Below are 25,315 nucleotides of genomic sequence, written 5' to 3' on the forward strand. Positions count from 1 at the left end.
AACAAACAAACAAAAAGACAAACAGCTCAATGACAAGCATTTCAGAACTGCGCTAAAAGTGTATACACATGGGGACGAGTGGGTCAGCGCGCGTGCGTTCTTAAGTTTCATGTGTTTTCTTTTTGTTGACTTGCAGAATGGTACAGCCCACGCGGTTCGGTCGCTATGGAGAGAGGCTCCCCAGAAGCACGAGCCAGAGAGAGAGAGAGAGAGAGAGCAGGGACGAGCGAGGAGCGAGGAGAACGGATCCGGGAGTGCCGAGGCGCACAGACACACAGGAATCATGGAGAAAAGATTACCGCTCAGGAGGACTTTGCCATCTAACGGACTGCGACTTTTAATATCCCTCCTCACCTTATACGGACTTACCGGTAAGTTAACGGTTTCTGTATCATCCCTCCCATAATACTTTTGAGGCCATTGAAAGAAGTTGTTGCAGTAGGATTGCTCGGAGAGGGTCCTCACGGATACAGCCCACTACCCAAACCGGCTGGCTAGTTTTTGTTGTTTTGTGGTGGGCTCGTCCTGCTGCATTTAAGCTAAGCTTAAGCAGGCTAGTTGTTGCCTGTGGACAGTTATCTTTACGTTAACACTGATGGGAAAGTAGCTGCTGCGTCAGTTGACCGTTAGCTAAAACTCACTCTCCTCCCCCCATTTGAATTCAACTCCGTTAACATCAGTTAACTTCTTTACATCGGAGCGACTGTTACACACAAGCTAACTGTGTTAAGATTTTCAGCTCATTCCAGGAGACACAACTCAGACACGGCACTGATTTGTGTTATGGTGATAATGGGCAAACCTTCGAGCTAAGGTTCCTTACAGTATGTCACATCATGACTTGGCTAACATCATTCAGGGCGTTTGGGGGATTTACCGGCTAGTTTGTCTCCCACCCACATGGTTACAAACTGAGGAGAAGCAGTGATTAGAGGTGCACAGAAATAGACAAGAAATGGAACAATCCGGGTGTCACGTATGGCTAGGAAGAAAAGAGGCTCCTTTGTGAAAAGTTTGCCAAGTGGTTGGTTACAGATGGATTGGAGGTTATGTGATACATGACAGGAGGAGAGTCAACGCAGAGTCTTCAGCTTTGGGGTGAGGGGTGGCAGGGGAAATGAAGACATATTTGAGTGCATGCACTGCAGTCGCAGAGTCTGTAGAAGTATTGACCTGCAGTTGGGCTGCATGCCAGCTGAAGCACCTTCCAGCCCCCTTACTGTCCCGAGGAGAGCAGCTGGAGAGCTTTGCTGTGTCTCAGACACAAACACAGATGGATGCTTAAGTAAATACTACCCAGCAATACACCAGTGTTCTTTTCTTTTCTGAATCCAAGAGCAATACAAGAAAGAAAAACTTTTACTGTATTGCTCATTGTAATGTGTAACATAGTGTTGGGCGGTATGGAAAAAACCAACTGCATGATGGTATTTTTTTTTTAAGATTCTGGATGGTTCACAATAGATCTATTATTATTACTATTGTTTACAGAAAATGTGCGTTTACATTACATTTTCATGGCCATCTGTAAGGTTTATAAAAATAAAATACAACATAATACAACATAATACAAAATAAAAAAAAAACACTTCTCTTTTAAAAAATTTAAAAAAAAAAAGCAATCAAAATAATAAGTAAACCACACTTAGATTCTTATCAGTAGTGCTCATGTGTTCAGTAGACTCGGTCCTTAATAGACTGTTTGTTCTGCTTTTAGGTTAGATGTCAAACTGGCTCCTTAGCATTAATATTTCCACAGCAGAGCTGGGTCTGAAAGAGCCTTGACTAACCTCATATCGTTGCCTTACCTGATTCCCTTTTGCTGTGTGTGAGTAGAGCTCCCTTAGACTTGCTTCCAATGAAAGTCCAGCACAGAGACAGCATGACACAAAGCGAGTCTCATTTCTTTACAACTGAAAAATCAACAAACGACAAACCCAGCTCCTCTCTGGGTCACAAGTCATTTGGGTTCATCCCCAGTCTTGTTTTTTTCATCCCCCATATGGCTTCACTGTTCTTGAATGTAATGAGGGAAGCCCACCCTTACTTCCCTAGCTGTTGACACATTGTTATGATGTGTTCAAACCATATGCCAACAGAAGTTTTCATGCGGTGTGATTACATACAGAGTGAGGGGAATTGACAGAACTTTGAGCTACAGGAGTTGGGATGAAGCTGTTTGCTCAACTTGTGCCACACAAAAAAATCCACTTCACTCTACGATAGAGGAAAAAAATAAAGAACAAAGCTTGAAGAAAAGCGAGTGAAATCATAGTAAGGTCTCAAAATACGTGATCATAGCTTGATTCCAGCTATTGTGTTTATTCTGTCTCTGCCCTCTTTTAAGGGAAAATATTTGTTTGTTTCTAACTTGACTATGTTCATAAGACTAATGCAAGGTCAAACTTTGTGATTTATGTCACAACACTGTGATATTTCTTGGCACCTTTCTGTTTTAGTCATGCAGCTTTGCAAATGTACTGTTATTAATGTTTTAAGTGGTTTTATCATTAATTATTCCGTACCATGATTTTTTTTTCCACAGGTTGTGGATTGTTAATATCGTGTATGATTGGAACTGAGTTAATATGGGTACCACCTCAGTACACTCTTCTGCGCTCCTAGTGGCGATATAGTACATGTAAACCACTTGGAAAACCTGAGCGAGCATTTTGCCTGTTCACCATTATTTGCAAAATTCAAACATGCATGAAATTAAGCTCAGGATGCTGCCCAGCACAAGTGTGGCTCCCAGTATAACAGTAACTAATGGCCTTTTAAAAGCTGTGCTTTTTGCCTAGACGCTTAGGATTACTATTGATTTTTCTCTAATTATATTCTTGCTTAATTGCTTGATCCAAACAATATGTGTTACAGTTTTCCAGAGCTCAAGCTGATGTACAGAGATGCCATGTTTTGTCAGATCTGTAATTAAAGAGCAGATATTTTTGCTTTAAAACCCTAGAAGACTGAGCAAAAACTCTCTGAGAAACCATGTCTTGTCTTAAATTGTATAATATCTGCTCTTATAGTAAACTGATTAATGAATAGATTAATCAGTTGAGCACTTGTCTTTTGCGCCTGTCCTCCTGCTACAGTCAGTTTCATTTCAGTTGCTTTCAACAAATGTTTTTATAGAAGCCTCTTCGTGCCTTTCTTTTTGTGTCTGTACCCACAAAACACTGGTTCATAAATCAGCACAGCAAACCAATAAACAATGCACTGTTGCAATCTAAGCTGATTAGCCTCAAAGGCGTGTTCAAGTGTGTTTGCAGATTTCCAGTCCAACAGGGTACCTCTACAGCCAAATTTTCTTAGCATGAACACAGACGATAACCTAGCCAGCATTTTTATTTTTTATTTTTTTCGGTTTTGTGTTTGGATAAAAATGTGTACAGGTTTTTGACTCGTAAAAACATTGTTAGCAGCCATGTGGTCCTAGGGGACATTGTGATGTAAACACTTTTGAAGTTAGTTTTCTTCACTTCGCTGTAGCGTGTGGACAGGATTTTTGAGGAGGGGATTTGTTAAAAGGCGTGGCCACTGGCTGTGAGGTCTGTAATTGAAGACCATAGTTTTGTGGTTCCTTCTCTTAGGCCACATGATTCACAATCTAAATAAATAATGTAGTAATGGAGCCACCCCAAATTACAGACTCAGAAATAGATTTGAAAAAGCAGTGCAGCGACTGAGCAGATTTGGTCCTTATAAAGCTTAATATGATTCTGGACTCATTAATTGACAGCATGATGTAGCCAAGAAAGTTACTTTGTCATTAGGAATATAATTAAAACAGCCGTGGCTTTGCCACCACATGGTATAGGGCAGATCAGGTCAAGACCCTTTTGTTGGGGGAGGAGATTGGATAACTTAATATAAAGTTACATCCCAGTCTTACTGGCTTTTCTGAGCAATTACAGCGTTAATACCTTGGATGGAGTGATTTAACTTTTTCAGGACTGATTTCAGTCATTAGTAATTATAGAGGTCGATAACCAATATTTTAATATATATTTTTAAAAATAGCATGTTGTCATGTTTTTATTCTGCTATTTTAATGCTTATTTTTTTATGTTTTAAGTATTAGCTGTTATGGTGTTTTAGTGTCTATTTAAGCCTTATGCACTATTGGGGTTAGCACTGTTGCCTCACAGCAAGAAGGTCCTTGGTTTAAATCCACCATCTGGCCAAGGCCTTTCTATATGGGTACTCCGGCTGCAGCTGTGTTAGCCCTGCGACAGACTGGTGACTTGTCCATGGTGTACTCTGCCTCTCGCCCTGTGGCAGCTGGGATAAGCTCCAGCTACTCTAAATTGGATAAGCGGTAGAAAACTGATGGATGAATATTCAGGGTAGTCTGAAGCTGCCTGCTAACTTAACCACTAGCATAACCCTTTGCCCTTTTGCTGTTTTAGTGTAGCTTTCGCCACTGTGATCCTTTTTCCTTATCTAGTCCCAATATGTCTTGGTTTTCTTCAGTTTTGACAGCATTGTCTTACTTTCACCCCTCCAGCTGGCCTGATAGCAAGCCTGCTATCCTTGCCTTCATTGGATGTCACTGCAAAATATTGCATTTGATCATTAATGCATCTGGGAAACTGTGCATGCTTGTCATGGTTGTGTGGTCGTACAGCAGAAAGAATTGCAGCATTTATTGCAAGGTCAGCTATATCTGCGATATGCAGTCCAAACCACAGCTCCACTGCTGGAGCTGCTTCAGACTGTGTTCTGCTCTGTGCTCAGTGGTGATAGGCTTTTGTCCATAGCATGTAAACAATCAGATCATTCTGTGGGCAGGACCCTATATCACAGAAAGTCATACAGAGAGAGGCAGTTTTGTATGTGACAAATCACCATGCAAAACACAGAATAATGACCCCAATAATCAGCCTATCCATAGCTAATGCTTAAAAAAAATACACCCTTTGTCATGATAAATTTTGCACCACTCACTTGATGCTTCTGCATATTTCAGCTAGTCTCTTCCAAACAGTGATAGTGATAATTTATAGCATGACTTATTGATTTATTTGTCAGTAGATTCAACCATTTCTCTTCATTGCTGATGTTAATTATCCACAGTTGTTATTTGTTATCAGAATTATGAGCAAGAAAAATGGCTTTAAAAGAGCATTTTAGCATTTGGATACACATGTGTGGGTCACAGCTGTCACATCCATCTGAGCCTCCTTATTTGATCTCAGTTGAGAAGCAGCTGACTGAACACCCCCAATCACATTAAATGCACACAGGGTTTTCTTTTTGAAGGAAGGCCATCAGCAGATGAGTGTGTGGCTTTGTTGTGTAGGCTGGTGTGTAGGCTGTGTGTGGAGTTCAGGGAGCAGTCTGTGGTCACCGGCTCCTGTTGACTCCACCCTTTGCTTCCTCTTCCATGACAGATGTGACTGACTGTCAGAGGCTGTGAATGGCAAGCAGCTTCCTGGTGGTCCTTTAGAGAAAGCAGAGTTGTAAACCACAGTTTTACCTTTTCAGCAAATTTGTTTGTAATTTAAAAGACATCATCGTCAGTGACACTAAAGTTGCTGTTTGTTATACCTTATAAGTGGGGCATAGAAGATGGCACCACTTTCCATTCATTCCAGTGTGAATAGCTCTCTTTTTGTTTTCTTTCTTCTTGAGTGGGCTAATGCACCAGTACGCTTTGGTATTGACTGCAACATTCCACCAATGTGTTCCAAAGCATTTTGTTGTTTGTTGAACTACTTGTCATTGACATATGAATCTTTCAAAGATCAAAAAGGAGGCACCTAATTCAAGGCATGAACTGCTGTGCTTTTGCACATTTTGCAATAAAGCACATTTTTATCTTATTGCATATTTTATTCTATTTTATTCTACTGTATATAGTATTTTATTTTATTCTATTCTGTACAGTTGTATACTGTATTTATTCTTATTTTATTTTATTCTAATTTTTGCTTCATAACTTTTGCACTGTCCACTTCCTGCTGTGACAAAACAAATTTCCCACATGTGGGACTAATAAAGGTTATCTTATCTTATCTTATTTTACACAAATGTGCAAGTAATGCAAGAAAATCTAAGCAGGCTTGGCTGTGTTGAAGAATAAAGGTGATCTTATCAAATATTGACTTTCAAGAATTATTAGAATTGTAAAAGCTCTATTTTTTGCCTTATATACTGTATATAACCCAATTTCCCATTGTTCTATTGGAGATTATGTATCGGAATTTCAGGAGCGGGACCACGCCTCCAAACACGCTCCTTCCGGTTGTCATCTATATAGGTTCCCCCCAGTTCTGCAAACTGTTCATTCTCGTTTACGTGCCCCACCCTCCCTCCCTCCTTGTTCTCAATTCTTTAACTTCTTCACTCCTATTTAGTGCATGGGGATCTGCCAGGCCCGAGAGCCGTCGCCAGTCCCCTTCGAGGCCTTCCCCAAACCGCAGCTCAATTCATGTCCAAGCATTCACCTTTACCTACTAAAATGCTGTCAAACCTAAAATGAGGACGTGGGCCCAGCTAGTGAAATAAAATATAAAGAAATAAGGGGTGACTATATAGAATCCATCCAAAAGTAATTTTTAACCCCACCGTCTCATTTTGTCAGTCACTGACTTCTGGTGGTATTTGTTGATTTATGTCTGTACCAACTTTAGTAGTTACCAGTCATTATGACTGCAGTGCCTGAGTGCTTAGCCATTCAGAATTGGAAAGAAAGGGGAAAATATAGAAAAATACACAAAAAATGCTAATATTAGCAGTACTATTTTTTACTAGTGTGTCTTGCCTACTGAATAAATCTTGGATAGACAGGAATCGACTGTTTCAATTACTGAGTCATAGGAAACGGTGCTGTATAAATGTCTTCCAGATATTTCCATGGTTAATTACCTACCGTGAATGAACAGAGGGAAACTTTTTAAACAGTTTTTTTTGTCTGCTGTTTTCAGGAGTCCAGGGTTTTTCCCAGAAAAACAGAAAGAGTAGATCACATTGTGTGGCTGTTAGGGTCACATGAGCACACTGTTGCTTTACAGTCCATATTAAAAAGCTATACATACAGTATGTCCACAGTCAGCAATCCAGTTCCCCAGGAGAGGAGCACAGAGGTTATGGGAAACAGGTGTGGCGGCTGAGCTTCATCCGCTCGGTCTCATTTGTTTCATTCTTTTCAAGTGTGGGATGAGCACGCAGTCAGTTGTGTGCACTGACACACCCCCTGCCACCCAGGTGGGAGATTAACACCCACCAGTCAAATACTGGGCAGTGTTGGTCGTAGAGGGGAAGCTATCTGCAGCGTTGTCTCGTGCACACAAAGTATGGTGAGTAAGGTGCATTAAATTGAATAAGAATAAGCGCACCTTCATATTACTCATCTGCTCTCTGCATCCAGCCTGGATGTAATGTTGCTATTACAGCCAACTGGCATCAAATAATCTCCTGTTGTGTTCTGACTGTGTGCCTGAGTGAGTGACCTATGTAGGTAATTACAGTCAAGACTTCTAACACACATACTGCACTTGAAAGTTTCACAAAATGTGTTGGCCACACCGTTAAGACAATTTTATTTTTTATTTTTTTTGAAAGTAACTGTTCTTTATTCCCAGTTTGCATCATACACAGTTTTGCTACTAGTTGGAGAGCAGTTTTGAGAGTGTTTGCAGATCTTTTATACAGACTACTGTGGCAACCCGCTAGTGATGAACGTGATTGCAAGGAGGTTTTTGTGACGTGCCCTCTTTGTACTTGATTTCATCACGCAAGATCCAGCAACCTCCAGAAACTACTTGACAGTCCAGGAGGGAAGGGGATCATTAACTGTGTGACTGAGACCTCAGTTATTTATTTATTTATTTTTTAAAAAGGTATGTAAGGTGGGATTATTTTTTACATATTTAAGAAGTTATGAGTACACCTCCTTTCATGTGCATAGGCTCAAACTCTGTCCTCAAGCTGCATCTTTTGTTCATTTTCAGAGGTTGTTTAGTTTTCCTTTTAGCACCAGCCATGTTTTACCCATGTGTGCTCTAAGCTCTCTAGCATGATGTTTATTTAGTAATAAAACATGTGATATGCACAGAGAAAGAAAACAGACATTTTATTGAAAGATGTTTTCACCTCCATCAGTCAGTCGCAATTCTGGCTTTTATCAAAGACCTTATTTATCCCCCTTGATCTAACTCTCATTGTATGGTTCTTTTTTGTGGGGATAATCATTGACATACACCTGAATTAAGCAGTGAAAGCACAGAAATATTTGGCTAGTTGGAGGTTGAAAGGTTCAGTTTGCCCCAGTTGCATCCATCTCTGTGTGAGTGTGAGATGGGTAAAAAGCACTTAAAGACATCGAACAATGTGGAAAAGAAAAGTCACATATAAATACCAGTTCACTTGCCGTTTACGATTGAACTGTGATCCAAACCCAGAAGTGAAAAGGAAATGTTCACTGCATGCCTTATTTACAATAATATATTTTCTCATGAGTGACAGCCTTAAACTATTTCTTGCATTACCAAGGGCAGAGTTTAAACATCTGACTGCAGAATTTAACATTTATCTGAAACAGCCTGTTTGTCTTTAAGAAAATCAATGCCGTGACACTTTTTGGATTTCACAGTTACTGTTTTATCATACTGTGGTCCAGGTTTTCAGACACTGAAACCCAGGGAAGGAAAACCTGTCTCCTAATTCACACTTTGCTAATTTATCTTTCTGAGCATGGTCCAGAATGCAGATTTGTTGCAGTAAAAGCTTCAACACAATACTGCACAGCCGTACTCTTGCTGGTTTTCAGACAGATTGTTCTGTTCCCCTGAGAATCATCGCTACACTACCCATGTCCATGCAGCCCCCTTCTCCATACTTCAGTCTCTCTGCTTCTGTTTTAGTTTCTGATCCCTTCTTCCTTTCAGCTGAATGCATTTCCCCACCTTGATTAAAGCAGAAGAAAAGAAGAACAAACAGACTGCAGGTTTTATTACTGTTTAATATTGATGAAGGAAAGTGGACCATATCTGTACACTTTTTTTCCCCCCCACATTAAGTTACTCTGTCACTGAGGGGATGAGTCATAAATCAGTGCTAATCTCTGAGAAACTTCATGGTTGTTGTTGTTTTTGCCTTGAAAAGAATAATCAACAAAACAAATGGACAGGCCGGTTCCTTTTAGGTCTTAAAAGAGTGGAACAATATCAGATTTTTGAGAAAGCAAGGCACATACTCTACATCCTAAATGTTTTAGGCAAGCAATAACAGAAATCTTTGTTTTGTACATGTGAGCTTTGTTGATGTGTAACCTAAATTTATTAAATCTATTTGTTAAAAGTTTGAATCTCTTTTAAATTTAACAAATCCAGGTAAATGTGGAGAGTGTGTAGTACGCACTTATGCATTTGCCTGTTTCTCTGAGGTCCCTGTGGATACAAGCTTCAATCAGCTTTGCATTTTGTGTTTTAACAAAAGACCTGAGTGACCCAGACACCTACATATTATCTCCTTGTTCTCTCTGTTCAAAGTGGGTGGCACATCTGAATAGAGAGAAGCGCCTTAATCTGCTGCAGAAAAATGGTGAGAGTATGTGAGTGGGTGTGCCGGAAAAACAAACTTCCTCTTAGCAGGATAATGCTGGGGCAATGCCACACTGACCAAACTACTTACTACTTATATAAACAGGACAGGATTTTGCTGGTTTGCTTTACTTCCTCCCCCTTTTGTAAAACAGCCAATATTGCTCTATACATGCATAGAAATCATAATATACTAATTGCACTAATTAAAACCAACAGGTGTAATCCTATCTGAGCGATATCTGAGTCTGTCTTTAAGTTATTCCAGGTGTCTGGATAATATTTTGTACGATTTATCTGTTTGATTGTGGTAGAAATCATAAAGGGGATTACTTTAATCAGTAATTGAAATCTGGTTTGTTTAACACTTCGGTTAACCTCTGGTCTATGCTAGCCTATGCTAGGCTATAGCCTCCACCTGAGTGTTTGCAGGGACAGCAAGAAGTCTTTGTGGCACGGGACTCGTGCACCTTAAGAGAGATCATCTCAGTAGCCACAGGGACAGTGAAGAGCTGAAGCCAAAAACCATCTGTTACCTTGGTTGCCTGCCACTGAACACCAAACAAAGGCAGCTGCAGGTTCATCCTCAGAAACCTTTTACAACTTTTGCCCTGGATAGATCTTGTTGATCAAAGACTCTTTCCGTCATTGCTCAAGTTAAGGTAAACTGTGACTGTGTTTTGGCTTTCACACTTAGTTTATGCCTCATTTGTTGCCCTTGCGAAATTTGGCGCATGCCAAGAGTGATATCAGAAATACTGGCGGCAGCACTGTTTTTTGTCTGACACACAGCCGGCACACCCAGGTTAGAGCAGATTGGTCTTTACCAGCAATTCAATTACATGTCAGCATAGAAGCTTAGATGAAGATGCTGCAGCAGTTGAAAAAAGATGATATGTTCATAAGAAAACTGGGGATAAAAAAGCGTACTGAGGCCAGTAGGCTTTAAGCACCAGTGGTCATGGGGCTTTGCTGAGGTTAAAGTTTACACGAGCAATGGCCAATGCATCAAGCATAATCACAGCTTTAAGTTCGGACAAATGCAAATCACCGAAAGAAGAAAGGTTGTGCTTGACTCTGTAATAGTTGGAGCTATAATCTGATAAATTATCCAGCACGGTTATACAATATACTAAAATGTATCAGGATTTTTCGTAGACATGTTTTTGAAAAACCCTCCATCAGAAGGGATCATATCAGCTTCTCTAGCCCAAACAACACCAGGCATAATGTATTAGTACTGGGCATTTGACTGGAATTAAAAATCCTTTCTTTTCTGTACAATATTTTGCCAACTCTAGCCTGCTGACTTTGCAGCATGAAGTATTTTGCTTCATACTCATATTGAAATTAATATCATAATGTGAAATTATTATTTGGGGAACTTTTTGCAACAGAAAATATGAGTGCAGTAGACACCCTCAGCCATTGGTCATAATCTTGACATTGTGCTTATGTTGTATGTGCTTCAAGGTTGTGGTTTGGAGTGGCTCACCAATGATTAATTGTAAAGTAAAAGAAGTATGAAGTTGACCTAGTGCTTTTGTAGTCCAAGCAGCTCGGAGTCACTTTCTTCTGCTTTTCATTCATTTCATATCAATATTTTAAGCTTATTAGCATGACCACACATGTATTTAAATGTGCTTGTAATCAACATTCAAGTTAAGTGTTTAGCTGATTAGAAGATAAAATGTCATAATTGAGTATTTTTCAAATCCAGCCACATTATTTTTCCATCTTTGTTGGAGTTAATGAACACAGCTCTTTGTATATACACAGATGATGTCCACTGAGTAGCATTGTTTTTGACATTCATAGGCCTTGGAGATGATAATTTTAGATACTGGTTGTTCGCAGAAATTGGCATCATGCAAGAAATCCAGAATTAGACAATCGTGAGAATCATTTGAAAGCAAAACATTGTAATTCCCTCTGGGGGCTGTGGGAAAGTATGTTTCCATTATGTTTGATTGGCTTAATGAAAGTACAGTAGCCCATTTAGAGTCAGCGAAAGGCAGTGGAGTCTGTGATCAGTAGAGAACTCATTTTTTCTTCGCTGTAAAGCCCTCACCACCACCCAACAAGGGCGGGATCTATTTCTGTCCTAATTTCTTCATCAGGAAATTACAGTAATTTTCAGAGAGTAATGACATGTAAATGTGGAGGCAACAGCAGGTACCTAAAAACAAAGTGTGCCTCTAAGGTCATTGCAAGGTTAACATAGTTTAGGAGGCTGTTGTTTTCACCCAACTTCTTTTATTAGCACAGAGCCTGGAGTGGAGGGTTATCCTTGTAGCCATAGTATACTGTCCTTGCTTGGCCTGTTTGGGATTTTAACAAATGCTGTGAATGATTTACTGGGATTAGTTAATCGGATACTAAGCCACCCATGAAGCACACCTTGTTGTTTTGTAGACACTTCACCGGTGCAATGTCTGCCCAGCCAAGTCAACAGTTACTAAAGCAATGGATTGCTGTGAAATGTTTATACAGGACGTGTCAAACTCATTTTGGTCAGTCGGCCAAATACATTCCAATTTGATCTCAAGTGGGATGCACCTTTTCCCTTTCTTTAAGTCTAAATATATTCACTTGAATAATGTTTTTTTTTTAAGATGTAATATGTTCAGCTGAAAGACTCCAATTACTCAACTCCCCTAAAAATTTACCGGATTCCAGAAGGTATTATTTCTTTTTAAATTATGTTTCTAATCTATTGAGTAATCCATTTGGAAAGAGATGACCTGCAGCCTAAGTGTAATTTTCGTCACTGTGTTGTATAGTGAGAGTGGTCTATGTTAGCACCTACTTGTCAGGGATTTCATACACTTAAGCTCTAATTAAGAAATTCTCAAATCGTTGCCTCTCTATTTTAAAAAAGAGACCTTCAAAATTAAGTTGCTTATTCTCACAGCACAAAGGCATATTCTTCTTCTTCTTCTTCTTCTTCTTTATGCCTCATCCCATGCAAAATCATTTGAATCTGGGAAGAAATTCCATCTGATCTCCCCAGACTCAGATCATTTATACTAAATGATCAGATTTTATCTAATCTGAAAGTAGATAAAACATGTGCATGTTCCTCTACATCATAGGTATTAGATTGGTGTAGTTTTGTAGTGAAACTATGTTGTATTCCATGCTATTGAGGCAGGTTTCTGGAAGCTGGTTGTAGAGAAAATCACACACAACTAAAACAAGATTTTACTTCAGATTGTGACATATGGATTGGGTGAAAATTGATTTGGTGGCAAAAATATTGGAAGAAAATAACACAAATTAAAAAGTGCAAAGTTGTGACCCATGCCATTGTACTTTAAAGGTCTTTAACTGACAAAGGATTTGTTAAATATACTGAAGTTGTATAAAAAACATAGACCGATTTAAATGGAAAGCATTTTTTTTTCTAATTTAACCCACGTGTCTTTTTTGCCTTCTTAGATCAGCTGTGACTTTTGTAAATAGCCTTCTTTGTTCTTTTCTACATGCATGGAAAAATAACATTTCCACCCATCTTTGGGTCATCTAGCAAATTTGCACGCACATACTAAAATACCGCAAACCCCCACAGCAAACAATAACAAATCCCACACAGTAGGACAGGACACTGTAGGAATGTTTGTCTTCCACTATGTACCAAGCAACACAATGCCCTTCACAGGTCCTACGGCACAGCTATAGTTGACTCTGATGAGAGTTTGCTTTCTGTCATGACACTCTGTATGCCTACATTATTGATCTTTTTTCTTTTAAGCCCTGATCTTTAATCAAATGTGACTCAGATGTGAAGGACACACAAGTCTGCATTACTATGGGGGAGCAAAGAGAAAGAGGTTTTTAAGAGGACAGTGACATGTGAAAGAGGCCTGACCTGCCCCTTTTTTAAAGGCCTGTCAGCCTGTATTTGTCTATGCCATGAATTAGTCCCCTGAAAAAAAAAACTCACACCCTCACAGGATATAATACTCGGAAGGAAGGGGGGGTTGGCACTGTTTTTTTTTCACACTGCACAAATATTTCTAACAATAAAAGCATACTATTCACCAATGCGCCACTTGGCCGATCCTGTTTCTAACTGATTAAGGAAGAGTTATAGGTGCCACAAGAATGAAGAAAAGATGTGGGGGCCTGTGTTTGGCATATAGGCATTGTCTAATGATTTATTTTTCCTTGCTACTACTTTAGAAGCTAACAATACTAAGTGGTTCTGCACTGCCAATTGACTTTATTATGTTAGCGGTGTTTAAAGCCATAGATGTCTATCAAATAGAGGACCTGGTACAATGTCTGCGAAAAAAATTCCCATGTCCACTTAGATATTAGCTGGCATCCTTGTATTTTTACTGAGTTGTATATAGCACTTCTATTCTATTTTTATCTTATTGCATATTTTATTCTATTTTATTCTACTGTATATAGTATTTTATTTTATTCTATTCTGTACAGTTGTATACTGTATTTATTCTTATTTTATTTTATTCTAATTTTTGCTTCATAACTTTTGCACTGTCCACTTCCTGCTGTGACAAAACAAATTTCCCACGTGTGGGACTAATAAAGGTTATCTTATCTTGTCTTATCTTATCTTAATTATTTTCTGAATTATATTCTGACCTGCTGTTTTGTGTGATATTGGCAGTGTGTGCAAATGAAATTATCAAATGGATGTTAATGAACATTTTTACAATGTGACCTTGATCATCAGAAGGAAGTTTTTATAGTAAGCCAATGGTTCTGTTGGCTTATATGAGAGGGAGAGAGTGCCTGTAAGGAGTATAAATTACTGCACTCATTAAACAGTAATGAAACACTGCCCTTCAACCTGCCTACCTCCTACACTCACTTGAAAATCACTGAACCAGGAAAGGGAGCAAGCTGTAGGCTAACAAACTGGAGAGGAGCATGACAGGGATAACCTTTACCTTCAGAATGATCATTTTTCCCACTTCGTTCAGAACAGCTTCAGATATCTACTGTGATGTTATTAGAGTGTAGTCAGCTTCACAGACATGTTTTAAGTTATAAACCAAACTGATTTGTTCGATAAGTCTCTTCACTTTTCTTTTTTTTTCTTAGACCTGGTATTCTAGGGGTTTTCCATTGACATGTTTCATGTGTAGTTCTAAACATGCCTTAAAGTTTGATACTTGTTAAATGTTAATTAAAAACAGAACACAACAAACAGAACACAAAAATGACTGAATCCCTATATTTAGCTGAAAATGCTACAAATGGCAAGGAGCAAGCAACAGTAGGCAACTCAGCACAAACCTGCACTCAGCTTCCTTGCTCTCTGACCTCAGTAAATATTTTCCTGATGAGTTAATGATCTCAGTAACTACTTTCAAGGCTTACTGAATTTTGTATTTCATGATCTCCATTGGAGTCAAAAAGGAGGCTAAAAGAAGGCCCACTGTGTAACTTTGTTTCAGTCAGATCTCCACATTACCAGTTGTGTTCACTTTCAAAAAACCAAGTAAGTGAGGATGGAAAGGCTCAGCTTGAGATTGCCTTGTGTCTTATAAAAATTAAGATAGCAACATCCAACTTTTATGTGCAGTCTTTGGACTGTATATAAAACTGCAGGTTTGATCAATTATGTGAACTTGTTGAATTTTGCCATGTTCCTTTATGTTTATAAACTATGTAAACATTAGACAATTTTTAGCTATGTTATTGTTTCTTTTATTGTTGTAATTGTAATATGTTTGTCTGAAACAGGTCTCTCCTGTAAATGAAACATTAAGTTTTAATAAAACTACCTGTATAAATAAAGGTTAAATACAATAAACAAAGCACATTTAAAACAACAACATTGACCAAAGTGATGGACATGAACAATAACATAAGATATACACTCATACACATGTCAGCACACACCAGTAAATATATTTACAGAATTGCGAAAATACATGAGACAATACAGCAGACTAAATATCTAAGCTCTTGTAACCCACATAAAATGAGGGTACCACTTTAAGGAGTGATAGATATGAGGAGAGATGGACAGCCTGCTCAACCAATCAGAATGCACAGGCCCCAGTATGCTTTGGCCAATGGGAAAGCAGCCTGCCGCTGTATGTCCCACCCACCTGCTCTGTGTTCGCTGCTATGTGTGGAGGTAGTCGCGTGCTGGCAGGAGAAAAGAGAGACTGAAGCTTTTGAGCTGGAAAAAGTATTAGATATAAGTTGCAACCAACTATGCTGCACATAAGTTCGCTGATTATCAGCTACCTTCCATGTTAAGAGTAGCCACAGTGAGTAAACAGGCGAATGCTGCAGTTTTCTGGCGACTTTAGAAAGTACTGCGTGGAGCTAAACTGTTAGCCTTTGTTAGCTCTGGTTGCTATCAACTGCCTGAAAGTTCATCTTAATCTGCTTCCAGAAGTAAGGTAACACTTGAAGCGCAACTTATGTTTATTTTCCTTCACGTCGTATTACTGTTATGAAAGAGAAAAAACAACATGTCCTGTTACGTTATTTAGAGCCCCGCATTTTCCGACCGAGAGACACCATACCATTGTCTTCGGCCGTGATGCACTGAGATCGGTGAGCACATGTTGTATGTCTCAGTTAGTTCACGTCTGTTTCACATTTTATCGTTGAGAAACTGAATTTATCTGAATTGTTTGATTAATAGTTGTCGCATATGCACTGACTTTACTTGGTGTAATGCATAGTTTGTGTAAGAGAGATGTTTTATTTTTGCAAATTTGAGTATTTTAATTGCAAATCGATGTCGAATATGATGTCAACAAAATTCTAAGTTGTGAATTATAGCTAGAACAGCATAATTAATATTTGAATTGCTCTTCTGACCCTGTCTGTTGACAGGTCAGGTTTTTTTTTGTATGCTGAATTGTTCCTGAGGTGGATTCCTCCGGTGAAATAGATGGCGAGCCTTCCCACCTGGACTTAGAGAGACTGAGATTTGCTTCTTTTCCACTCGATGATCTGCTGCACCTTGCGGTGTGGTAGGACTGTATCACTCACACTTTCACAAACAGCTGGTTATACATAAGACCACTGACTGACATTCTGTCATCCCTATTTTCTTTCACACCCTGGGAATTTTTTGGACTTTACCCCTTGGACATTTTTTATTTGGGACTTTAAATAATAAGCTGTTGTGTAGAACATTCTCCGCATGTGAAAAGAGTGTGAGATTTTCATTTGAATGTACATTAGATTTGTGTAATCTGTTTCTATAAGAGTTAAGGAGTCAGATTACTAGGGTGCACCCGAGCATTGAAACCCGAACATTGAAAAACAGAAGTAACACTTGGCCAAGTCGTTGTTTTAGTAGTTTATCTGTTTTACTTTTCTTTTATTTTTGTAAGTTTCCTTTCTACAATTGTAAAGTGTCGTTAACCTGTGCTTGTCAACCGTATAGTGTATTTCACTAAAGTCGGCTGGTTCTTTTGAGTTACATTCTTGTCTCTGTATCTTATTTAAACACACCCCTGTGCTCCTATAGTCGAGCCTATTGGCCCATTGATATATTCTTTTTAACAATTCCCCTTACTGTGTTACAGTGAGAGCTCTGGCGAGCCAGCCAGGAGCATGGATGTGTGTGTTTAAGTGCCAAACAATTTGTGTGTGGTGTTTAAAAGTGCTTAATCTGAGCTACAACTTTTAGAGAGAAAATGGATGTTGTACTACGTGAATCTGTCAGAATTCCCAATTCTGTAGTGGTTAGTGGCCTTACAGGATTGGAGACTGATGAGGAAGTGTCCATTTTCCTCCAAAAATATGGTTCCATCAACCGTTACTTTCGTCTAGACGACCCTGAGTCAGATTACCATAAGCACATGATCATCGAGTTTACACATGAGACTGCCATGCACACATTGGAGCCACTGTTACCTCTGCAGCTTCCAAGCACAACCCAAGCAGGCATTGTGTATGAGTTAAAGGCCTTAGGAAGTGTTTATACCCTTGATGCCAGAAACAAAGCCACTAAAATGTACATGGAACAGCTCCGTGAAATTGCCAAACTGAGTGGAAATTCATTAGAGGAGATGTTGAAGGAAGAACTTAAAAATCTGGTTTCATCTACAGAAAGTGCTATTTCCCAATCACCTCAAACTGGTCCAGAATCCTCAACTGTACAGAGCCCACTTCCACAGAAAGACTTAACCAGCAAGGGAGACGTTTCATTTTCTGAGAACCCTCAATCAGTTGCACCTCTAGACTCCACAGTTTTGACATCACCAAATAACGCAAGTAAGCCTCTTACTTCTCCCAATTTCAGTGAAAACCTGACTGATTTCAGCCCCTCACAGACTCTTCCAGTCTCTTCTGGGGCCACTACTAGCCCCATAATCGATGTTAACCCAACTGCTGTTCAGCGAGTGGTTGTTGAACATGTAGTGCGCAACAATGAGAGCTCACCCCAGTTCGCTTCATCTGGTAGACTCAGGGCTTTTTCAGGCAAGAGCCCACGTCCTAGCCATGAGGCAGATTATGATACGTGGCGAGCTAGTGTTGAAATCCTTATTAGGGATCCTTCTGTGTCTGATCTGCACTGCACACATCGTGTACTAGACAGTCTGCTTCCTCCTGCTTCCGAGATGATTAAACATCTGAGTCCACAGTCTAGACCCTCTGCTTATCTTGAGTTGCTTGATTCTGCCTACGGAACAGTCGAAGATGGTGATGAGCTGTACGCTAGGTTCATGAGCACATTTCAAAATGATGGAGAGAGAGCTTCCGTTTTCCTGCAGAGGCTGCACACTGCATTAAGTAGAACCATGAGACGTGGTGGTGTGTCTGCTCATGATTTTGACCAACAGCTCTTAAAGCAGTTCATTCGAGGTTGTTGGGAGAATACATTAATAATCGATCTTCAACTAGAACAAAAAAAAGAAAACCCACCTTCCTTTGCAGAGCTGCTGCTTCTTCTTAGGACAGAAGAAGATAAACAGGCGGCAAAATTGAGTCGCATGAGGCAGCATTTTAGTCATGCTAAGTCTGCCCAAAACTCTAGCAAGCAGCACGCCATGTCACACGTGCAACTCGCACACACCACCAATAATCTGGTGGACAAGTCTGATCTTGAGACACTAAAGCAACAAGTTGCTGACCTAAGCGTTCAGCTTAAGAGTCTTGTATCTGAGAATCATAAGCCGAAACAACCTAAGCAGCAAAAAGCGAGGTCCGTCCCTCTGTGTGTCACACCTGACACCTACGGTGTGAGACCAAAAGTGGCCAGTCAGCATTCCTCCGCATTTAAAATCAACAGCAGACCACGTCCATGGTACTGTTTCCAGTGTGGGGAGGATGGCCATGTTGTCTCAGTTTGTGATAAAGCGCCAAATCCTTCGCTTGTAGCAGCTAAGAAAAAACAGCTGAAAGAAAAACAGGCTGCTTGGGAAGCCTCTAATGCTTCTCGAAGTGAGACACATTTAAACTGAAGTCTACTCCCATAGAGGGACATATGGGAGTGGAGTCTCACGGTGTCAGTCCCAAAATCCTGAAATCTGCCATTAAAAACATTAAAGTGGAAGGATCAAAATTTCCACATGGCCTTGTAGGAACTAAGACCACAGCTCAAGTAACTGTTGCAGGAAGAGATACAAACTGTCTTTTGGACACGGGTTCACAAGTCACAACTGTACCCCAGTCTTTCTATGAAGAACATCTTGCAGATCTGACCATTCATCCCTTAAATGAGCTGCTTGAAGTGGAGGGTGCCAATGGCCAGTCTGTCCCCTACTTAGGATATGTTGAGCTTACCATCACCTTTCCTAAAGAGTTTGTAGGCTCTGATATTGATGTGCACACTCTGGCCTTGGTTATCCCCCATCTCCGCTCTACAGCCCATGAGCAGGTTCTCATAGGCACAAACACCCTTGATGTCCTCTATGCTGATTACCAGAAGCTTTCGCCCTTTCAGCCTTTGTTTAATGGGTATCAAGCAGTTCTCAAAATACTTGAGATACGACAAAGAAACTTTAACTCTGGTAGCCTTGGTTGTGCAAAACTAACAGGTAAGATGCCTGCAGTCGTTCTTGCAGGGCAGACAGTCGTCCTGGAGGCCTCTGTCAATGTAAATCCTGTGAACATGCAAAGAGATGTTGTCCTTGAACATCCTTCAGCTTCTTCACTACCAAATGGCTTGCTAGTTTCAGCAATTGCAGTCACTTTACCACGCAAACGTCAGTGTCTTCTCCCTGTTGTAGTGAGAAATGAAACCAACCATGACATTGTCATACCCCCCAAAACACCTGTGGCAGATGTTAATGCCATAGTGCAAGTGCTACACAAAGAGCAAACTGTCAGAGAACCAGACTGCTCTAAATTTCAAGCTAAGTCTTCCTCAGAACTGAGCTTTGATTTTGGAGATTCGCCCTTACCCACTGAATGGAAGGAGCGAATTACAAACATGTTAAACGACATGCCAAATGTCTTCTCTCAAAACGAATTGGACTTTGGGCACACTGACAAAGTCAAACACCATATCAAACTCAGTGATGAGACACCCTTTAAACAAAGAGCGCGTCCCATACATCCCAATGATGTGGATGCTGTGAGACAACATCTACAGGAACTCCTTGATTCTGGTGTCATACGAGAATCTGAGTCTCCATTTGCTTCCCCCATTGTTGTCGTTCGCAAAAAGAATGGTTCTGTTCGTCTGTGTGTGGACTACAGAAAGCTGAACCTGCAGACCATCAAAGATGCCTATGCCCTTCCAAAATTGGAAGATGCATTCAGCGCTCTTGCGGGTTCTAAGTGGTTTTCGGTTCTAGACCTTAAGTCTGGATACTACCAGGTCGAGATGGAAGAAGCAGACAAGCATAAGACCGCATTTGTTTGCCCACTTGGATTTTGGGAATTTAATAGGATGCCCCAGGGGATCACAAATGCGCCTTCGACGTTCCAGAGATTGATGGAGAAGTGTGTGGGAGATATGAATCTCAAAGAGGTCCTGGTGTTCATTGATGACCTGATTGTCTTCTCATCATCCCTGGAGGAACATGAACAGCGCTTGAAGTGTGTCCTGCAACGACTGATGTCATATGGCTTGAAACTGGCACCAGAAAAGTGCAAATTCTTTCAGACCTCGGTAAAATACCTTGGTCACATTGTTTCCGCAAGAGGGGTAGAGACTGACCCTGACAAAGTTGAGGCCTTAAAGACCTGGCCGATCCCCACAAATCTTAAGGAACTTCAGTCCTTTTTAGGATTTGCTGGATATTACCGAAGGTTTATTCAGGGGTACTCTGTCATTGTCAGACCACTTAACGAACTAACCTCAGGCTATCCACCAATGAGGAAGCGGAACAACAAGCCAAGGACAAACACAAATTCAGAGTATCGCAACCCAAAGGAACCCTTTGGTCAGCGTTGGACACCTCAATGTCAGGAGGCCTTTGACCAAATAATAGCAAAGCTAACCTCAGCTCCAATCTTGGGATTTGCAGACCCCCAGCTTCCATATGTTTTACATACGGATGCCAGTACCATTGGCCTTGGTGCTGCATTGTACCAGGTACAAGATGGACAGTCCAGGGTCATAGCTTTTGCAAGTCGTGGTCTTTCAAAAAGTGAGAGGAAGTACCCAGCCCATAAGCTGGAGTTCTTGGCCCTTAAGTGGGCAGTCACGGAAAAATTCTCTGACTACCTATATGGTACAGACTTTGTAGTAGTGACTGACAGCAACCCTCTTACGTACATTTTGACCTCTGCAAAGCTTGATGCAACAGGGTATAGGTGGTTGTCCAGTCTTTCCACCTATTCATTTAGTCTTCAGTACAGAGCGGGAAAACAAAATCTGGATGCTGATGCGCTCTCGCGCCGTCCTCACAGTCCACCAGAGGATGATTATGCATCTAAGAAGGAGAGTGAGAGAATCCGGCAGTTCACACTGTACCATCTGAGCAACCCTGACAGTCCAGAGACTGTTCCCTCGGATGTAATTCAGGCCATTTGTGAACGCCATATGGTCACCTCAGCCGTAGCAAATGTTGAATCTACCACTTCTGGGTTGACCTTAGTTGAATCCCTCACTCACCAGTCCACAGCTATTCCCGACTGCTTCCAACAGGAGCAGGTGGATGGGCTTCCCATTGTCCACTCAATTTCTGAGGAGGAGTTGAGGCAAAAGCAGACATTGGACCCTGCTATTAATGCAGTGATTGTACTCTTGGAGACTGGCGAAACTCCCCCTCCCAGCCTTAGGTTAGAGCTACCCGAACTTCCCCTGTTACTTAGGGAGTTAAATCGGTTTGAGATGCAGAATGGAGTGCTTTATCGTAAACGGCAAGATGGTCCCAACACCTCATATCAGCTTGTGCTCCCTGAGGAGCTAAGAGCCACAGCACTTACAAGCCTTCATCATGATATGGGCCATCTTGGAGTCGAACGAACAGTAGACTTGGCAAGGGCCAGATTTTATTGGCCGAAAATGCACATGACCATAGAAAAAATGGTCAAATCTTGTGAGCGATGTATCCGTCGAAAAACGCCTCCAGAGAAAGCTGCTCCATTGATAAACATTAAGACCTGCAGACCTCTCGAACTAGTGTGCATGGACTTTTTATCAATAGAGCCAGATCGCTCAAACACAAAAGATGTATTGGTCATAACTGACCATTTTACAAAGTATGCAGTAGCAGTGCCAACTCCAAATCAACGAGCACGGACTGTAGCAAAGTGTCTCTGGGACAACTTCATTGTCCATTATGGTTTTCCCGAAAAGCTTCTTAGTGATCAGGGTCCTGACTTTGAATCAAAGACCATTAAGGAACTCTGTGAACTTGCTGGCATGAAGAAAGTGCGTACAACCCCTTACCACCCTAGAGGGAATCCGGTTGAGAGATTCAACCGCACTCTTCTCCAGATGCTTGGGACACTGGATCGGTCAGATAAACTCCACTGGAGAGACTTCGTCAAACCTCTGGTACATGCTTATAATTGTACGAAGAGTGATGTGACTGGATTTTCCCCCTATGAATTGATGTTTGGGAGGCAACCAAGACTGCCCATCGACCTTATCTTTAGGTTGCCTACTAATGCTACTAAGCAGACTCATTCCCAGTACGTCGGTAATCTAAAATCTCGTTTGGAAGAAAGCTACCGGATTGCCACCAGTAATGCACAAAAGAATGCAGGTCGCAACAAAGCCAGATTTGACCGACGAGTTGTTGAATCAACATTGCAGACCGGAGACAGAGTTCTTGTACGAAATGTGAAGCTCCGTGGAAAACATAAGCTGGCAGATAAGTGGGAAGAGGATGTTTACATTGTCCTTAAGCGAGCTGGAGAAATGCCGGTCTACACAGTTAAACCTGAGGGTAAAGATGGACCTGTGCGGACTCTACATCGTGACTTGCTTCTCCCATGTGGATTTCTGTCAGCAGCTGCAGAACCCGAGACAGTCAAAACCCATCCAAACAGGAGACCCAGAACAAGGCAGTGTTCCGTTGTTGAGAGCGAAGATGAAATTCCCTCTGATCTGGACGATGTACCTGATTGGACGTTTCGCCCTCTCATTACATCAAAGCCCGACGTATATGTCCCAGTTCATGAAACTCACAAGTTGAGTCAACCTCCTTGTGTGGTCAGGTTATCAGCAGAACCAGAGGTGCCTACAGTTTCACTTCCACCTGATCCTCCTGCCACTGAATCCCTTGTAGTAGAGGAAGGTGAAGGAGTGATTCAGGATGTACCTGAACATGACAACTTACCTGAACGTGACAACTCACCTGAATCAAATATATTGCCTGGGCTTGACTCAGCCAAAGGACTTCCTCAAAGTTCAGAATTGCAGCAGTCTGAGGAAGCACCTCCAGATGATGAGACAAGCTCTGATGCAGCATGTGATGAAGGATTGAGTGATGTGAACAGACCTGTTACCGAACAGCCTGAACCTGTGATGATCCAAAATAACGGATTTCAAGATGATGAGCCATCTCTTCCTCTTCGTCGTTCTAACAGAATGCATGCAAAGCCCAAGAGATTGCATTATGTAAAACTTGGGAATCCCCTGATAACGGTGGTGAATTCTCTTTTCCAAGGCCTTAGTGAGGCATTGACTAGCTCTTTAAATGGATTTGAGGATCCAACTAGCAATTATGTTGGAAAGGTCAAAGCAGTGTAACTCAGTGCCACATTGCAGATGCCCAGGGACGGGCATACCATCAAGAGGGGAGGGTGTAACCCACATAAAATGAGGGTACCACTTTAAGGAGTGATAGATATGAGGAGAGATGGACAGCCTGCTCAACCAATCAGAATGCACAGGCCCCAGTATGCTTTGGCCAATGGGAAAGCAGCCTGCCGCTGTATGTCCCACCCACCTGCTCTGTGTTCGCTGCTATGTGTGGAGGTAGTCGCGTGCTGGCAGGAGAAAAGAGAGACTGAAGCTTTTGAGCTGGAAAAAGTATTAGATATAAGTTGCAACCAACTATGCTGCACATAAGTTCGCTGATTATCAGCTACCTTCCATGTTAAGAGTAGCCACAGTGAGTAAACAGGCGAATGCTGCAGTTTTCTGGCGACTTTAGAAAGTACTGCGTGGAGCTAAACTGTTAGCCTTTGTTAGCTCTGGTTGCTATCAACTGCCTGAAAGTTCATCTTAATCTGCTTCCAGAAGTAAGGTAACACTTGAAGCGCAACTTATGTTTATTTTCCTTCACGTCGTATTACTGTTATGAAAGAGAAAAAACAACATGTCCTGTTACGTTATTTAGAGCCCCGCATTTTCCGACCGAGAGACACCATACCATTGTCTTCGGCCGTGATGCACTGAGATCGGTGAGCACATGTTGTATGTCTCAGTTAGTTCACGTCTGTTTCACATTTTATCGTTGAGAAACTGAATTTATCTGAATTGTTTGATTAATAGTTGTCGCATATGCACTGACTTTACTTGGTGTAATGCATAGTTTGTGTAAGAGAGATGTTTTATTTTTGCAAATTTGAGTATTTTAATTGCAAATCGATGTCGAATATGATGTCAACAAAATTCTAAGTTGTGAATTATAGCTAGAACAGCATAATTAATATTTGAATTGCTCTTCTGACCCTGTCTGTTGACAGGTCAGGTTTTTTTTTGTATGCTGAATTGTTCCTGAGGTGGATTCCTCCGGTGAAATAGATGGCGAGCCTTCCCACCTGGACTTAGAGAGACTGAGATTTGCTTCTTTTCCACTCGATGATCTGCTGCACCTTGCGGTGTGGTAGGACTGTATCACTCACACTTTCACAAACAGCTGGTTATACATAAGACCACTGACTGACATTCTGTCATCCCTATTTTCTTTCACACCCTGGGAATTTTTTGGACTTTACCCCTTGGACATTTTTTATTTGGGACTTTAAATAATAAGCTGTTGTGTAGAACATTCTCCGCATGTGAAAAGAGTGTGAGATTTTCATTTGAATGTACATTAGATTTGTGTAATCTGTTTCTATAAGAGTTAAGGAGTCAGATTACTAGGGTGCACCCGAGCATTGAAACCCGAGCATTGAAACCCGAACATTGAAAAACAGAAGTAACACTTGGCCAAGTCGTTGTTTTAGTAGTTTATCTGTTTTACTTTTCTTTTATTTTTGTAAGTTTCCTTTCTACAATTGTAAAGTGTCGTTAACCTGTGCTTGTCAACCGTATAGTGTATTTCACTAAAGTCGGCTGGTTCTTTTGAGTTACATTCTTGTCTCTGTATCTTATTTAAACACACCCCTGTGCTCCTATAGTCGAGCCTATTGGCCCATTGATATATTCTTTTTAACAATTCCCCTTACTGTGTTACACT

The 25,315-nt window shown here is 40.9% G+C and overlaps 2 protein-coding genes across 3 annotated transcripts in view; both read left to right on the forward strand.

Moving 5' to 3' along the window:
• Window positions 1–262: 262 nt before the first annotated feature.
• Window positions 263–25,315, forward strand: part of LOC134641584 (nectin-3-like protein) — a 43,678-nt gene continuing 18,625 nt past the window's right edge. The window contains exon 1 of the mRNA XM_063494062.1: window positions 263–371. Within this exon, the coding sequence (XP_063350132.1) occupies window positions 284–371 (88 nt within the window). The 5' untranslated portion in view covers window positions 263–283. The remainder of the gene's footprint in view (window positions 372–25,315) is intronic.
• Window positions 18,990–25,199, forward strand: LOC134641737 (uncharacterized). Of its 2 annotated transcripts, none has more exons than XM_063494262.1 (2): window positions 18,990–24,157; window positions 24,251–25,199. In XM_063494262.1, the coding sequence occupies exon 1, from the start codon at window positions 18,991–18,993 to the stop codon at window positions 23,656–23,658; it is 4,668 nt and encodes a 1,555-aa protein (XP_063350332.1). In that variant the 5' UTR covers window position 18,990; the 3' UTR covers window positions 23,659–24,157; window positions 24,251–25,199. The 2 variants fall into 2 exon arrangements, with proteins under 2 accessions (XP_063350332.1, XP_063350334.1); XM_063494264.1 differs by having other exon boundaries at window positions 18,990–24,152.

Source organism: Pelmatolapia mariae, linkage group LG14, assembly GCF_036321145.2.
Source record: "Pelmatolapia mariae isolate MD_Pm_ZW linkage group LG14, Pm_UMD_F_2, whole genome shotgun sequence".
NCBI classification, from domain to species: Eukaryota; Metazoa; Chordata; class Actinopteri; order Cichliformes; family Cichlidae; genus Pelmatolapia; species Pelmatolapia mariae.

What these genes read in the sequence shown, in the direction of transcription:
- LOC134641737 (XM_063494262.1), top strand. Translation starts at nt 18,991, where the DNA reads ATGGGAGTGGAGTCTCACGGTGTCAGTCCCAAAATCCTGAAATCTGCC.